Consider the following 17262-nt stretch of genomic DNA (forward strand, 5'->3'; position numbering starts at 1 on the left):
AACCAAATAGCATCTCTAAAACAAGAAAATCACCAACTTCGGACTTTAAAAGAAACTCCAATAGGATTAAGAGCACGAGTAAAACGAATGAGAGATGCAGTAAACTTAACAGAAGGTTCTGGACAAAGAAAAAAAAGATTAAATATTACTAGAGAACATGTGACTAGTCTTTTAGGATTTGATATGTCCAATGGTCAAGAAAGGGTGAGATTTTTGAATGAGGTAATGAACAAAAGTGATATTCTTAAACTTTTGAAACTTCCTGAAAATCAAACTCAGAAAAAATTGGTATTTCAAAGTTTACTGAAAGATATGGGTTTACTGGTCCAATCTTCTCAAATGCAAGAAGTTTGTGACACAGTGGGGGTGAGTAGAAGGGGTTACAGGGCCATCTCTAAAACTTGGTTTCAGGTTTTAAAGTATTACAAGATTAAAGCTTTTGGGTTGCCTAGGCCTCATAATGTTGGGAAAGTTAGGACTCTATTAAACGAAGAAATACCCGAACATTTTGGAGAGTACGTACTATCATATAGAAGGAACGATGCCATATGAAAAACAGAAAAAAAAAATTCTTTTGAGTATAATGTTTTTAATAACATTTGGATGAGTATAAAAAATGTTCAATCTACTATGGTGAGATACTATAATATGCAAGAAGTAGATTGTGAAGGAAAACTTATATTTGTTCTGAAATTGGATGAAGCTCAAATTCAAAAATGTCAAAAAATGGAAGGAGTATCCATATCCCTTATGAATAGAGCATTGGTTTATAGCCAGGGTAAGCTTGATTCCCCATACCACAAAACTCAATCAGAAATGGAACTTTGGTGGATCGGAGCAGCTCAAATACCAGTAGAAAATCACGATACATTGAAATGGCTGTTTTTGCAGACCGATATCCCTTCTGTTATACAAGACCAAAATGCAGGTGAAAAACTCTGTGTAGATGGCATGGGTGAATTTTTTGTAGAATGACACTTGAGTGCTGACCTAAAAGCATTAAAGTGCATGTTTGGTGTATGTGGAGGTGCGAATACCAAGTATCCATGTCTATATTGCATGGCAAGCACTGGAACAAAAGGATGGCTTGCAGAACACGAGGTTGGAAAAGCACCATCGAGAAATAGTTTTAACGTCATCGACTGCCCATCGTCTTCTATGATTTGGGATCCAATTCTAACAATAGATTTAAAAAATGTACATATATGCACAATGCATGCAGAGATTAGAATCTTGGACAAATTGCTTCGACTCCATCTTGACTATGCATATTCTATTAAGCCAACTAAACCTGCAGACGAGTGCATAGAAAAATGCGAGTCTTTGCTCTCTCAAATGGGTTTTCATGGTGGTCAAGTGCATCTAAAAAAAGATCCCACTCTTTCAAAAGGAATCGGTGATGTTTTGCAAGATGTTTCAATGGGTGGAGCAAAAGCCAGAAGATTTTTGAGTAACCATGATAACAAACAAGTTGATGCTATGTGGAACTGCTGGAAGGATCTTTGTGTTATAACAACCAATGTCAAAAGTAGACCAGATGTAGCCAACAAACGCATGGAAGTGTGGAAGAAGCTCGACAGTTTTTTGAAAGTTTTGAGACAACAAGTTAGCTCTGCTACTTATGCAGATGACTTTAAAAAGACAATAAAGCTTTTAATAACTGCCATTACAGATGCTTGGGGAGCAAAAGACATCACATATTACTTGATGAGTATTCAATTACTTTCTAAAGTCTGGATAGTATTTTACTTTGCATCCTATTGAGTTCAACTAACGTTTTTTTATTTTTAGCATGTTCTGTACCTGCATGGACCATATTTTGCAAAACAAGGACCCCTTGCAACATGGAATACTCAGGGAATAGAAAAATCTCACTATCAAGCGAGGACTTCTTTTTTCAAATGTACGAGAAAGGGAGGTGGAAAAAGAAGGAGCAATGCACTAAAGGAATTATTCAATTGGTTCTATAGGAGGCAATTACAACGGATGAGATCAAACAACCATGCTGCTCTACCACAGATCTAAGATTAATGCTTCACTTTGAAACTTTGTACTTCTTTCTAAAGAGATCCAAATTCAAAAAAGATATTTTGGTGCAAAAAATTGTCAAAGAGATCCAGGCATGTCACCCCTATATCTCAAAAACTTTCTTCTTTTATAGCCCCCAAGAAGGTTGACATTTGTCTCCTCAACTGCCACTGCATAGCTAGAGTAGCAAAGAAAGTATCCTGCTCTTGAGGCATTGAATCCTGCAGCATATCCAAACATTTGAAGTGCTGTTGCTCTCTCAAGTAGCATAATCTTTTTTGCATTGATTTGAAGGGGAGTGTACCCTAAAAACCGTGACAATATCTTCAGTGAAAACATTGGCAACTCAGGATCTTCAGAATACTGCATGTGGAAAGCACAGAAGGTGGCACTATCCAATGTAGGCATGTAGTGCATGAGAGAGGAGGCATCCCTTCTTGAAGAGCCCTCTATTGCTTTCCCTCTAGAGCCTTTAGCTCTCCCAAGAAAATTTTCTTTGTCAAGGAGTTCAATCTGCAAAACAAGACAATGAGTAACTAAAACTAACTTGGAAAAAAAGAAAGATTTCAGTAGGGAGATCACCTTTTGCAATTCATCTTCGGCAATGACTTTTTCTTGAAGGAGATTGCATGATCCGGTCATCTCTCTTATGTCAACTTCCTTTCCAATTTTTTTTCAGCTTAAAGTCTCTGCCAAAAGATTGGATGCCAAGCTCAACAAGCCTCTTCTCAAAATCCTCATCTTTGAGGGAAGGTTTTTCCTCTTCCACTCTTCTCATGCATAGAGCAAGTGCATCAGGAGCAGGTAAAAAATATTTATTGGATGTATGAAGATCAAGTGCCAAAAACTCCTCTTTTGACTCTTCTTCTGTGTCAATAAAATCTTTGGCCACCTCAGAAGCTTCAGAAATGGTTGCAATACAATAGTCCTCCCTCATATTAAGCAAACACTGGATATGATGGAGAGGAATATACTCTTTCCCATTGATAAAGAAGTAGGGAAGGTTTGGAATAGTAAGGGAAGCTTCAGATACCTCTACGTCATCCGTTGGCTCATCAATGACAGTACTAGCTCTAAATTGAGCAACATCAAAATTTGCACTCTCCTACTCCTCAGCTGCAACATCAACCTCCTCCTCTTCTAGAATTTCACTTTTCTCAAGCTGCAAAACTATGGAAACATTTTTATTTGTTGCCTCATCTGTATCTTTCACTTCATCAGCTTTGCCTTGCATGTCAACTTTAAGGAACAAAAAGAAAAGAAAAGCAACTTCTTTTGGAATAAGGTTACAAGGTTTCAAATGTAATTGACAAGAAATGGTAGCTGGACAAACAAAGGAAGTCTTCTTAGAAAATCTTCCAAACTTCCTTGTTACTTTGCTCTTTTCAATTGAGTTTGTAGTATATTCGGTTAGATGACAATACGCCTTCCCATCTAAAACCAAACACTTGCCTTCAACTGCTTCTTCAAACTCTTTGAATTCTTCTGCCAAGAAGTCTTTCAAATGGTCTAACAAAGCTGCAAGATCAAACACAGGATTGAATATTTCATATGCTTTGGTGTACACCTCCATGTCACCACCATCCATCACAGCCACCAATAAGTTTTCACTTGGACTCTCCTCCAAAATCTCCTCCCGGCCTTCCATCATAGTAGAGGAAAAGTCGACAGGTGAAGCTAGGTACAAGTGCCAATGTACCACACCAAAACGAAACCGGACCACGCGATAGGCGCTTGATCCAAGCTCCGGAAATGCCTCCCTGCGCGTCTTGCGCGACAAAACCACACAAACACCAAACGGACCAAACGACGCGATAGACGTTGGACCTGGCCTTTGGAATTGCTTACCTGCGCGTCGTGCGGGACAAAGCCAACCAGAACCGTAAAACACCAAACAACGCGATAGGCGTTCGACCCAACCTTTGGAACTTCTTCCCTGCGCGTCGTACGTGACAAGGCAAACAAAAAGCGATAGCGTCCACCAATGTGCAAATTGCAAAGATAAGATTTTGCGAGGCAAAAGGACTACACAAAAATAGATAATATCTCGCGTCGTATGCAACAAGTGAACGTGGAACATTTTTAAAATTCGAGACCAAGCTATATATATATCCGATATATGACCGTTAGTGACACGTGTTAGCCATGCACACGTGCCACGTGGCATGCGTACAACGGTCGTCGTACGGACGGTTTTATGTATATAAACACTTGTCACGTGCTTATTTTGTGCTTTCTCCTATAGTTGACATTCGCGTCGTGTCGTCCTCAACTACCCGTCCACTAAGCCAAACCAAGTTTCCTCTCATCGACGCGACCGGAACTGTTGGGCATGTGGGCGCACTTTCTACTTTCTACCGCTTCCTAAGCGTCCCTTACAACGCGATTGGCGCAAGTCCCAGAGTCTCGGTGAACCCCTCATCGCGTCGTGCGGGAGGTCGACACTTCATAAAATTTTGACCTCGCATACGATGCTCTAAACCATTTCCAAAGGTGTTTGTGTGCCTTCTACAGCGTTGTGGTAGTCTCTACCTCCAAATATTCATGGCTTCCCATACGATGTGATAAGCGTATGTTGCAACTTCTGGGTGGGGCTCTGATCGCGTCGTGCGGGGCTTCTCGGCTTAAAGATTTCACCTCGCATACGGCGCAATACGGAAATGTTCTAGGGTGTGGTTGCGCCCTCTATCGCGTCATACAGGAAGTTCTTTGATATTCTTTTCGCATGTTCCGGTGGTCACATACGACGCTTTCCACAGCTTTTGTCAGCCTTCTATCACGTCGTGTTATCCTTCTCATCACACACGGCGCGATAGAAACATCTTGAAGGTCACATGTGGCCTATCCCTCTGTCGCATGGTGTGTTCTTGTACCCAAATGGCCAGGACTAAGCAAACTGCAAGGAAGGTCTACCAAGCGCCAACCGATCCAGAAGTAGGTGATGCTGAGAAAGATGCAGAGAAAGCACCCCCTCCACAACCTCGTGAGAGGGCCAATGCCAGAAAGAGATTGAATTATCAGGTGAAGTCCCTAAGAGAAATAAGGAAGGCACAAAGGTCTACTTGTCTACTAATTCCAAAGCTCTCTTTCATGAGGGTTGTGAAAGAGATATCTGATAGACTTGTAAGCATGATGAATATCAAAACTTTTGTCTCGGTGAGGTGGCAGTCTCAAGCTGTGATGTGCCTTCAGGAAGCTGCTGAGGATTTTCTCATAGACTTTATGAATGATAGCTACATTGCAACTGCATTTTCTCACAGGGTCACACTTATGAGCAAAGATTTTGTGCTTGTGTCAAGGCTAAGGTACAAGTTTGGTAAGGCTCTTGAGCTCATTCCTAGTGAGGATCTTAGAGCCTTCTAAATTTTAAACATCCCTCCTTCCAAGCAGCAGAAAGATTTTGGGGTTGTCATTGAGGATGTTACACATGAATACGAGACAAGAAAGTCTCAGTATATTTAAGCAGTTAAGGAAGTTGAGAGGGAGCAAGACATGATATCCGAGGACGCTATCCTTAAAGAGCAAGCTGAAATTTTAAGAGCATCCAACTCTCTTCTTTATGAAAAAGTCACAGGCCAAATGGTGGTGGATGTTTCCTTGTTTGGAGATACTGAGGCATATTTGGACATATTCCCTCAAGACACAAGTATGCTTGTAAATCCCAACATTGAGCTTGGTGACACTGTGCTCTATATCTCTCTCAGGTGTGTTGCTTTGCTAATTATTATAATGTGCATGTGCATGGCAGACAGGCACAAGGGGCTCATTGTGGCTTGTGTTTCCTTTTCCAGGTGTCTTATGAGGGATCTTCCAGAGGCTCTAGCTATGCAAATTGCCATACTTGACCCTCTAGTGACACAGTGCCTTTTCAACAAGCAAGGAACCCTTTCAAGTTTTTTTGATGATTTTAACATGCTGACCTGCAATTACATATTATACCCCTATGTTGAAGGGTAATTCTTAACTCCTTACATGTTATTTTTAACGTTTTGGGGTATTCTTAGCTAATTTGTTTTTTATTTTGTAGAGGACATTGGAGTCTTATTATCTTCAATCTTTTGGAGAAAGATATTATATTTATGAATTCATTGTCAAGTATCCATGGAAAAAGTAAACTGTAAGTATGAAGCATAATCTATGCTTGATGATGGCCCATTGTTTTCTATTAGTAGCTTTTTGATTCAATGTCTTCTTGCAGTGCTGCCAAACTTATTGTTGGTCACCTGAGTACCACAAACAAGGATTCCGATATAGAAGCTTTCAAGTACTACAATCAAAAAGTGCCTTTACAGACAAACTCAACATCTTGTGGATGGAGGGTGCTTGCAAATGCATGGAGATATCTTGAGTCAAGGTGCGGGATGACTACACTCACTGTAAGTGTGGTTCATGCATTTATTTTGATTTTTTTTGTATGTATGTCATGTCCTTTAGTTCCTTTTTCTATTTTTTTCAGTTGCATGACTATCCAGAGTCTTGGGTCATGTGGGTGAGAGAGAAGGCTGTTTCTATGGTTTTGGAAAGATCACACTACAAGAGGTTGTGTGCTCTTGTGATGCTGTTAGCGACGGAAATACATTGGGTTTTTATAACCCCCGGCGTCGCTAAAACCATCGCTACGAGCGTCGCTACGAGAGCGTCGCTATATGCGTCGCTATAGGTACAAGTACAATATGGTTGATGGGTGGCCGGGCATTCAATGCCCTGCCACCAAAAAAAAATTCTCTCGGGCGTCGCTATAAGCGTCGCTATTTATGGCTCTGTAGCGTCGCTATAGTCTTCTGTGTAAACGTTGCTATAAGCGTCGCGATAGGAGTCGCTATATGCGTCGCTATACGCGTCGCTATATAGCGACGCTCATAGCGACGCATATAGCGACGCCTATCGCGACGCTTATAGCAACGTTTACACAGAAGACTATAGCGACGCTACAGAGCCATAAATAGCGACGCTTATAGCGACGCCCGAGAGAATTTTTTTTTGGTGGCAGGGCATTGAATGCCCGGCCACCCATCAACCATATTGTACTTGATTCACTTTTTTAAAAAAGTGCAAGGGTAGATAATAGACCCAAAATAGTCACCCACAAGATGCATTGTTTGCAAAATTGACAATTGTACACATCATAGGCAAAATGAATTGATTGGCAAATGTAATAATGCCAATTGTACAACATCATAGGCATAAAGAATTGATTGGCAAAAGGAACTGCGGTGACAAATGTAATAATATACATGGTTCAAAAAGACGTATAAAATCCGTCTCATGATACATAAGCTATGAGAAACCCTAAACTAATGCTATCTAGCTACGGCTAAACTGACGTCATCTAGTCAGACATCTCATCGCGTCCAAGCGGCGTATCTGTCGGATTCTGCAAAAAAAGACAATAAGACAGCTTTCAGTAAGTATAAACATATAACGACATTTATAAAACAATACAAAAAATAAAAAAGAGTAAACCCTAATACTAACCATGCTGCCGCGAGAACTGAGAATGTCCATCAGGGCGTTTAAGCCCTTCCTGCCTGCGTACTCGCGCTCGTACGGTGTGGGATCACGTCCTCTCATCGACCACTGTCAAAACATACAAAGATTTCATTATGTTAGAACTAAAAAACTCATAAACCCTAAACTATCGAACATAAAGAGCAATGTGAAAACACTTACAAAATCGGCCTCAAATGATGCCCATCCACCGCTCCCCAAGTGGTGCGAGCTCCCTGCCTCTACTCGCGCTCTGGCTGCATCCTTTTGTTGCTTCCACTTGTCGGGATTCTCGCGCGCTGCTTTCTTCGCATTCTTCCAATCTTCTTTGGCCAGCCAATTTGGCCTGTTCCACCCATTCTTGATTGCTTTTTGCACTTCGGAACGCTTGTGTTTGCAGTATTCGCGCATTCGAATCTTCATCAGGTCTTCATTGAAGCGCTGATCCCGTGTTGGAACGGGAAACTCATCATGAAGTATGCTGATGACTCTGTTTTTTAAATCACTTGGTACTTCACTCCATTTGTTTAGTATGTAGTGTCTAAACAGCTGAGAGCAAAGACCACGCATGCGCGAGATCACCTTCTTGCCGTCATCATCCATGATGATGCCGCCGCTGATGTCGACGGAGTAAGGCAAGCCCTCTGGCCGGTGACGCGTGAACCTGGGTGTCCCGGCAGGGGTCTCTAGCGGCGTGTCGATGGGGGTACGGACGTCAGGTGTCTCCACTGGCGTCTGGGCCCCGAAGCGAGGAGTGTCGAGTGGGGTGGCTCCTGGCGGAGTAGGTAGAGGTGTGTAGCTTCTAGGAATAGTCAACCACGCAAAACCTGGTGTAGATGGCGATGCTGTGGCTGGTGTGGGGGGGGGCAAAGAAGGGGAGGGTAAAGAGCCTCGTCGAACACGAGGCGGTGTGGAGGCATCGGTGGCGGAATCCCCACAACAACCGCCAGCGCCACCACTATAGCGCCGGTGTCTAGACGAGTGTGAAGCTCGTCTCGTCGACGCCGAAGCTTCGGAGCGCGCCGAATGCTCCGAAAGAGAGGGAGATGCGGATGGAGTAGGAACGCGCGATGATGGGCCAGAGCGATGACGCTCCACGTACCACTGTCTCTACTGCGGTGACAAAGAAGAAAGAAACTCCTCATCATCCATACCTGCATTAAACACACGAATATTTAAACTTAATATTGAATGAATAGAGTAGACAATGATGCAAAGACCATTAAATACAATGACGTAATGACGCATATAAATACAATGACGCAATGAATTGAGTGATAGAAGAGGCAAGTCGAAAACTCAGAATTTTCAATCAAAAGATGTGAGCGCGAGTAGAAAAGAGCGTTATATACCATGGAAGGTACTTAGAGAGTCAGAGCTTTTACAACACGGAGCAAAATTGTTCAAATACAATATTTGTGGCTTTAAGAGATCTCTCTCTCATCCTCGCATAACTCAGCATAACTTCCTATATCTATATAGAGCTCTCCGTTTAAACACATATCCTCTGTTTCATTTTGTAGCTCCTCTGCATGCACTCCATATAGAGTAGTAGCATCTTGATACTCGTCTGGCACCACCGCAGCGGCTTCTGATTGAGCATCTTCTCTGATCTCCTCCATTGATGTCGTTGTGATTGGCACATGGTAGCCTTCATAAGTCCTTGCACTACAAGGGGCTACCTCTATGACGTACCACCAGTTTGATGTAGACTTTGTAGGATGAAATATTACCTGTCAGAGCCACATAACTTACATGAGAGCTTTCAAGCACATAACTTGTAAAAGGGGTATGTTAACTATTTACATACTTACTTGTTCACAATGCTCGGGTAGTACGAAAGTGTCTCTTAGGTCAGTTCATTTCTTAGTAGAATCCACCTCAAGAAAACCAGACTCTCCTCTACGCACAGTAGCGTTGCGACCCTCCATGATTATCTTGAACCATTGCACGTCGAACAAGTCGACAAAAAATCCTCTGTAATCGATCCTCAAAATCTCTTGCAGCGTGCCGAAGTAAGTGAGTTCCGCCACCACAGGATTTGCATCAGAGGAGCGTCGTCGACTAGACTGTTCAAATTTTGCCATGATTCCACAATCTTAAGTCAAACGCTTTTTGTCGATTGGTTCCACCCTAAAATGTCGACCTTTACACCATGCTGCTGTGTATGACTTATACTACAACGAACAAAGATTATGAGTGGCCGTTCAAACGTTTATAAATAAAGTCACTTGCTAGTCGTCCATTGCAAACTTACCTTGGTCGCGCAACCGCGAGAGTACTCCCACTCTTCTTCAGTCACTTCGTCACCGCATTGTTGTGCGCTTTTCAATTGGTTGTGCAACCATCTTAAGCTCATGAAGGTTGGTAGGCTCTCCAAAACCGCTGGATAGTGCATCGGTGGTCGTCTTCCCCGTCTCCACTCAATTCGTGCCCTTTGTCGCTCTTGCTTTGCATCCTCATATTGTGAAATCCACTTTTGCATCACTGGATTGTGAAGCATGCAAAATCGGTTGATTTTAGCCTCTAGATCTTCCGTCATCTTCTTCTCAACACCGAGATTGCACATGACAATCCCAGATATGCGCTCATCATCTATGGTTCGCCATAGCGTGTCCCGGGATTTATCAAATCCGTCTAGCCACTCTCCAATGTACACTAGGGACTCTGATACCAACCAACCTTCTGCCATGCTACCCTCCGGACGTGCCTTTTGACGCACATATCCCTTAAGCGTTTTCATGAAACGCTCTAAGAAGAACATCCATCTGGAATGAACTGTGCCAGCTATTTCCACCTCATCAACTATGTGAACAAGAAGATGCACCTGAATGGTTAGCATTGTAGTAGGAAAATGTTTCTCAAACATGCACACAAGCTCCGCAGCATTTAGTTTGGCGAATGGTATGGAGTCTACGTTGATCTCCTTTTGTGAGATCCATTGCACCAGCTTTGCAAGTTTGTAGATTGTGTTACGGATGTCGAGAGACAAACATCCCTCAATGGCAACCGGTAAAATAAACTGTAAAGTATGTGCAGCAATGATATTAAAGTCCACATTTTATGCAATGATATTAAAGTCCACTATGAACGTACCTGACACATTTTATGCCAATCGTGTGACTTCAAACCGGTAACCTTTCCTTCTTTAGTAAAACACGTTCGGAGCGAGTGCATTACGCCAGTGGGGGTCCGCAAAGATCGAATGGTCTCTTTTACTTTGCGTTCTTGGGCTCCTGTGAAAATCTATGGTGCTTTAGGGAGTTTTATCGATCCATCACACGCTGTTTGCGGCCAATATTGCTCCATACAATCCACATTTCTAAGGTCAACTCTGGCTCCCAAAGTATCTTTCTTGCCGGTCAAATGGTCCCATAGTAGATTACCCACATTCTTGAATATGTGCATTGGATCGAGCAAGTGATTGATCATGAGTCAGGGCCAGTATGGTAACTCGTACCATAGAGATAGTCTCTTCATCCCTGGAGGCAATCCGTCATCGCACATCTCCTTCTGCTCTAACCATGCTTGTGCAGACATCCTTGGTGGCTCTCTTCCCAAAAAGCCGTCGCGTAACACATGATTCTCTGGAAGATACGCTTGATGACCTTCGTAGATTTGCTTCTTCAGTGAGGACGCCCTACGTGCATTCAGTCTAGGTCCACATGTGACACATGCTCTGTATCCGCTTGTTTGAAGCCCTTCATGTATACACATGATAATAGATCAACTATGGGAAAAAACAAGATTTACAGTGTCTGAGTGAGGAGTGTCAATAGATCACCTGAGCATTCTGTTAGCCTGGGATAGTCATGCATGGTCCACATTAGAATGCCTCTGATCAAAGAATTCCGTCGTCCTGTGTGTCGGCTCATATCCACCACCTCTATGCCAATCCACAATTGTTGTAGCTCTTCCAATAGTGGACGAAGATACACATCCATATTCCCCACTTTATATCGCCCTGGCACAATCAAGCTTAGCCATAGGTGCCCCTTCTTCGTAGTCAACCACGGGGGAATGTTGTAGTTGACGATGACAACGGGCCATACACTGTAAGATGTTGATCTTTGACCAAATGGATTTACGCCATCCATAGCCAGGCCTAAGCGCAAATTTCGAGCTTCCCTGGCAAAATCCGACCATGTTCCATCTATATGTTTCCACGCTACGCAATCTGCAGGAATTCGTAGCACACCATCCAAAGATTTATTCTCCTCATGTCATGATGCTAGGGCGGCCATGGACTTACATTCGAAGAAATGCTTGATGCGAGGAAGCAGAGGGAAATGTCGCAAAACCTTTTGTGGAATTTTTGTCCCGTGGAGATCTACTCGATATCTTTCGGAATCACATTTCGGACACTTCTCCATGTCTATGTATTCCCCTCTGAAAAGAATGCAGTCATTAGGACAAGCGTGGATAGAATTCTAATCCATCCCCAAGTTTCGCAAAATCTTTCTTGCTTCATCTCGGGAATCTGGCATCACATTGTCAGCTGGTAGTATGTGCTCTTTCAGCAATCTACACAACATAAAAATATGATACAGTCGTGTAAAAATCTATCAGATCATTATACATTTAGAGTTCTATTAAAGTAAACTAATTGTAATAGATCACCTGAAAAGCGCTGTGACGCTAGTGTCAGTCCATCCAAACTTTGCCTGCATGTTGAGAAGAACCAGGAGTGCTTTCAATCTAGACATACGTGCTCCATTATACAATGGCGTATCGGCTTCACTTTTCATATCATCATAGATAAGCCTTTATGAATCCATGATCGTCTCGATCATTTCATCAATCTCGGGCTCAAACATTGCCTCGTTGGGAATGTGCTCTGCATGATCATCCCCCGAGCTGTCAGAGGCTACATCTTGTGGCCTCACATATGCTGCTTGACCAAAGCGCCTGCGAACACGTCTATTGGGTTGCAAGATTGCTGCTTGTTGGCCAGCGTCAGAGTCCGACGAGTTATAATTGGCAACAACTCGATCTATAATAGATGGATAGAACTCGCCAAATTCGCGAACGTGCTGCAAAGAAACACGTCTTGTCCGTCGCACAGCATGCTTGCATTGATTACAAGGACATAAGACCCTCGTTGAGAGATAGGTGTTTCGGTTGGACGGTCCCACATCCTCGTCGCTACTCATAATGAGGATAAAAAACTTATAACCTGGACAACAAATTTAATATTCTATTGGCATTCTTCGTCTTATCTCTCTCTCTCTCTCTCTCTCTCTCTCTCTCTCTCTCTCTCTCTACCTCTCATTCTCTAGTCATGTCCAATCCCCGCGCGCACACCTCGGTCTAGAGGTGCACGGAGATCAGAACCACCGGGTTATAATCTCGTCTTTATTGGTCAATACCTATATTTGTGGGTACAAGAAATCTACACACCCACGTCTACATGATACTGCATGTAGTGGAAAAAACCCTTTTGCCTCTTCTCTAGCTGTAGCACTTCACAGCATCTTAACATCTTTTCACAGTAGATCTTTTCACTGTTCGTCTAACTCTAAACCCTAAACCGTAAGTAATTCTTGCGTGGACTCGATCTAACATAAATAAGCGTAAATCTAACTAAAAATAAAGCTAAATCTAATTTAACGTAAGTCTAATGACTAGAGGTTGTCTAGATGGTCATTGTGTCGGGGATGTAGTGACTCTTGCCGCCCTGAAGATCCACCTTCTTCCCTATCTTCTGAAGACATTTCACCAGTACTTTTGGATCGACGGAGCCCACCATGAGTAAAGGCAGCAATACCCTATATTCCATTGAGGGCTTTCTTCACCCGCTTCATGCAGGCATCGCAGTCTATGGAGACCTAAATCTAATCTAATATAACGTAAATCTAAATCTAGCTTAAATAAACGTAAATCTAGTTAAAAATAAACCTAAATCTAATTTAATGTAAGTCTACATATAACCTAATCTTTAACGTCTTTTAAGATAGTTTCCTACGACGTTATAACTCTCTTCTTCTTGTGTGTGTGCGCGTGTGTGGATGTGTGTACCAATAAAAAGAGATAAATGGTATAACCTTTCTATCACCCATGCCAAGTATGATAGATTGATTATGCCATTTCCCTCTTGAATAATAGGTCTTGAGTTCAACTCCTCGTCGGCTAGATCTTTAGGTCTTTTAATTTTAATTAGTTTCCTACGACGTTAAATTAGTTTCTCTCTCTTTCTCTCTCAATGTGTGTGCGTTTTTTTGGATCGTATGCATGTTTTCTCTCTCTTTTCCTCTCTCAATGTGTGCGTTTTTTGTTTATGCATGTTCTCTCTCTCTTTTCCTCTCTCAATGCGTGCGTTTTTTGTTTATGCATGCTCTCTCTCTCTTTTTCTCTCTCAATGTGTGTGTGCATTCTTTGTTTATGTACGTGTGTGTGCGTTTTTGTTTTTGTTTGTACTCTCTCTCTCTCTCTCTCTCTCTCTCTCTCTCTCTCTCTCTCTCAAAAATACTATGTGTGTGTGTGTATGTGTGTGTGAGAGAGAGAGAGAGAGGGAGAGAGAAAGAGGGGAAGGGAACATGAGAATGAGGAAAGGGAAGGAGCATACCTGGCTCTCCTTCCTCTCCTCGTGTGTGTGTGTGTGTGTGTGTGGAGAAGAAAAAGAGAGAGAGAGAGAGAGAGAGAGAGAGAGTGAGGGAGAGCATTACCTGCTCCTTGCTTGAGGGCGCCGAAAAACTCAGATCTGAGATCTGAGTTTTTGGGCACGCTCGGTTATTTTTTTACCCCAGCCGGCGTCGCTATGAGTGTCGCAAATTTACAAAGAAATTTGCGACGCTCATAGCGACACTTATAGCGACGCTCATAGCGACGCCGGGATTTTTTTTTTTGAGCGTCGCTGTGTGAGCGTCGCTAATATGAATAGCCTCTTGTAGTGTCAATAAATTCAAATGATCCACATTCTCCTTTGCCACCAAAGAAAGGTAGAGCCACCAAAGGTTTGGATGCAAAGAAAATGGATCAAAAGAAGAAAAGTCCTGCAAAGATCCATACAAAGAAAAAGGATCACAAGAAGAGTCCTACCAAGGTGAAGAGTCCTGTCAAGGGGAAGAGTCCCAAGAAGAAGATCCCTGCCAAGGGGAAGAGTCCTACCAAAAAGAAGATCCCTGCCAAGGGGAAGAGTCCCACTAAGAAGACTGCCAAGGGGAAGAGTCCCACTGAGATCCCTGCAAAAAAAAGAGCAGATACAAAGGGCCATCCATTCCACTCACCATTGAAATTCAAGGTTCAAAATCGTCGTACACTTAAGAACAATAAGGGGGAGGCACCTAGCTCACCTTTCAAGCTACCATTTATGTTGTCAAAGAAAGCTGCCAAATCACCCAAGACTGCTAGTCCTAAGGAACCCAAAGCACCAGCCCCTGCCAAGTCACCCGTGCCAAGCCCTAAGGGGTCCAAAGCACCAACCCCTGCCAAGTCACCACCACCACCCACTCCTGAACTTTCACCCCCTTCTGAACACAAAAGGAAAAGTGTCTCTGAGGATGCAGAATCCTCTCAGGCAAAAAGAAAAGTGGAATTTCATGATTGAATAGTCCACAAAAGCTATGTACACTTTTGTTCATTTTGTCCATATGAACATATATATATACCCTTTGGTGATTCATAACTTTGTACTTCAAATACTTAATACCAACTGTCGATTCTTAAATGTGTATCATGATGTCATGTAAGTTTAAAACAACATAAGTAGAGAAAAGATAAATATATTTACAAAATGATTACAATATTGAACTTGTTTTTTCAAGTCCTTGCAAGTGGCTCAAATACAACTCTTTTTGGGGGAAGGCATGTGATGCAAGAGGTTGAATTCTCCATCCTTGTGCTCACCACAATTTCATCCACTTTGAATCTATACTCGGGAGATGTTTCATCAAGAAACTCAAGAGATTCTCTAACATCATTTAGTCTCCAATTTGTTGTTACTATCAGGCTTCTATACTCGGTATGTGGATGTACTGTGACCTTTAGTTCAAACTCTGGACAATTTTCCTCAGAGTCGAGAGGAACCCAGCTACCTAATTTGCTTCTCCATCTCCTATAGTCGTAGCCCAGAACTAATGATTGACGACATAGTTGATATGAGATAGACATAGAATTTGGGCTTACTCTACAACTAATATTGTCACCAATATGGAAAGTTTCTTTGGTGCTCCATCCGTCTCCAAGAACATTATCAAGTTCAGTCATAGAAAGTCATCTATTAAGCCACATCGTCTTTGTCCTCTGCAAATCCATTGTTTTGAAACATGCCACAAAGACATGTATAGACAAGAACCATTGAACTTTAATCCTTCTTGATATCCTGCCCGGAGACATAGCTTTAAGGATGTCTTCTTTGATCTTGGATTTGAAGCTTGATATAGTACATGCATCAGGAGCTTCCCAATCAAGTGAACTTATAGTGGGAACGGGTAACTGATGTAGTTCTCCATATGCACCTTCTCGTGATGGAACTTTGTATTCTGCAAAATAGACAAACAAATCCATTGTTTTGTAAAAGGAAGGTGGCTTGTCAGCATACATAGCATCTGCAATCCCTTTATGCATTGCTTTGAACGTCCCACTCAGACTCTCTATAGGCTGCCATTCCACAGCTGTTGAAGGAAATATATCTGGAATGGAATCAAAAAATGAGAAAAACAATGGGATAATGAAAAAAATTCACTGTATCAAATAGTTTTTTTTCGTACTTATAGTAAGAATGCAGTGTGGGATGTTCTTCCGAGTCTAACACCATATCCTTGGCCATGTACACATGTTGAACCTTAGCTAGCCAGCCATTGTCGTTCACTTTGAAAGCAAGAACACGACCTTTCCAATGGTTTTTTACTTTATCGCGTTTAGTTCTCTTCACTCTATGTACACCTTTGCATGAAGGAAGGATTGTTACCCAGTCATTCACACGAAAAGATATGGACTTCCAAAGACCATCCTCTCTAACGTTGACGAAGGAAATTTGGAATGCCGGCCTCTACACCAAAACAAACTCCATTGCGCCACAAGGGAAATGAGATGAGGGCACCACCTAGTCTTGGAAGCGTGGACTAGGACCGCTACACAAAGAGAGAGAGAGAGAGAGAGAGAGAGAGAGAGAGAGAGAGAGAGAGAGAGAGAGAGAGAGAGATCACTATGAATGAAGCATTAACCTTAGTGTGTGTACAAGGAATGGATGACTTCAAACACTCCCAACACAAATAGCATGTAGATTACCAAACAAGCACTCAAGGATCAGCCAAGATCACATCAAGCACTCTCACACACATATAAAAGATTTCTCTTAATTAACATAATTAAGAGGAGGAGAGGTTACTAGCATGAAACAATTTGCACTCTAGAATGTGCAAGAATAGAGTGAATGAATGAGCTTATGGGCTCATGGTGAGTGATACAAAGACTCAATGGGGCTGAGGGAGGCTTGAAATTACAAAGGGGAAGGCCTCTTTATATAGGAAAGAGAGTGATTAGGAGTGAGGTTAAGATCCAAGTGTAATTTGTACAAATGAAGCTTGATTAGGGACATTCAACCAATGAAGAAGCTCCTTCCAAGTGATTTGTTGACCAATTTGTAACTAAGTAGCTCCATCATCACTTGTGTTGTCTTCACTCCTTCCTCCATAGCTTGAGTCCAAGAGCTTCCTTATTTTAAAATGTAAAGAATCTACATAAAATCAATACATATCTAGTAATAATAGAAAGGGGTTGAATGAGAACTTATGAATTACAACCAGA

General features: G+C 42.2%; 1 protein-coding gene across 1 annotated transcript in view; it reads left to right on the forward strand.

Moving 5' to 3' along the window:
- Window positions 1-4905: 4905 nt before the first annotated feature.
- Window positions 4906-17262, forward strand: part of LOC147465114 (uncharacterized) — a 50184-nt gene continuing 37827 nt past the window's right edge. Inside the window, exon 1 of the mRNA XM_086529898.1 lies at window positions 4906-5049. Within this exon, the coding sequence (XP_086386024.1) occupies window positions 4906-5049 (144 nt within the window). The remainder of the gene's footprint in view (window positions 5050-17262) is intronic.

This window comes from Adiantum capillus-veneris, chromosome 1 (assembly GCF_014529385.1).
Source record: "Adiantum capillus-veneris isolate H3 chromosome 1, ASM1452938v2, whole genome shotgun sequence".
NCBI lineage: Eukaryota > Viridiplantae > Streptophyta > Polypodiopsida > Polypodiales > Pteridaceae > Adiantum > Adiantum capillus-veneris.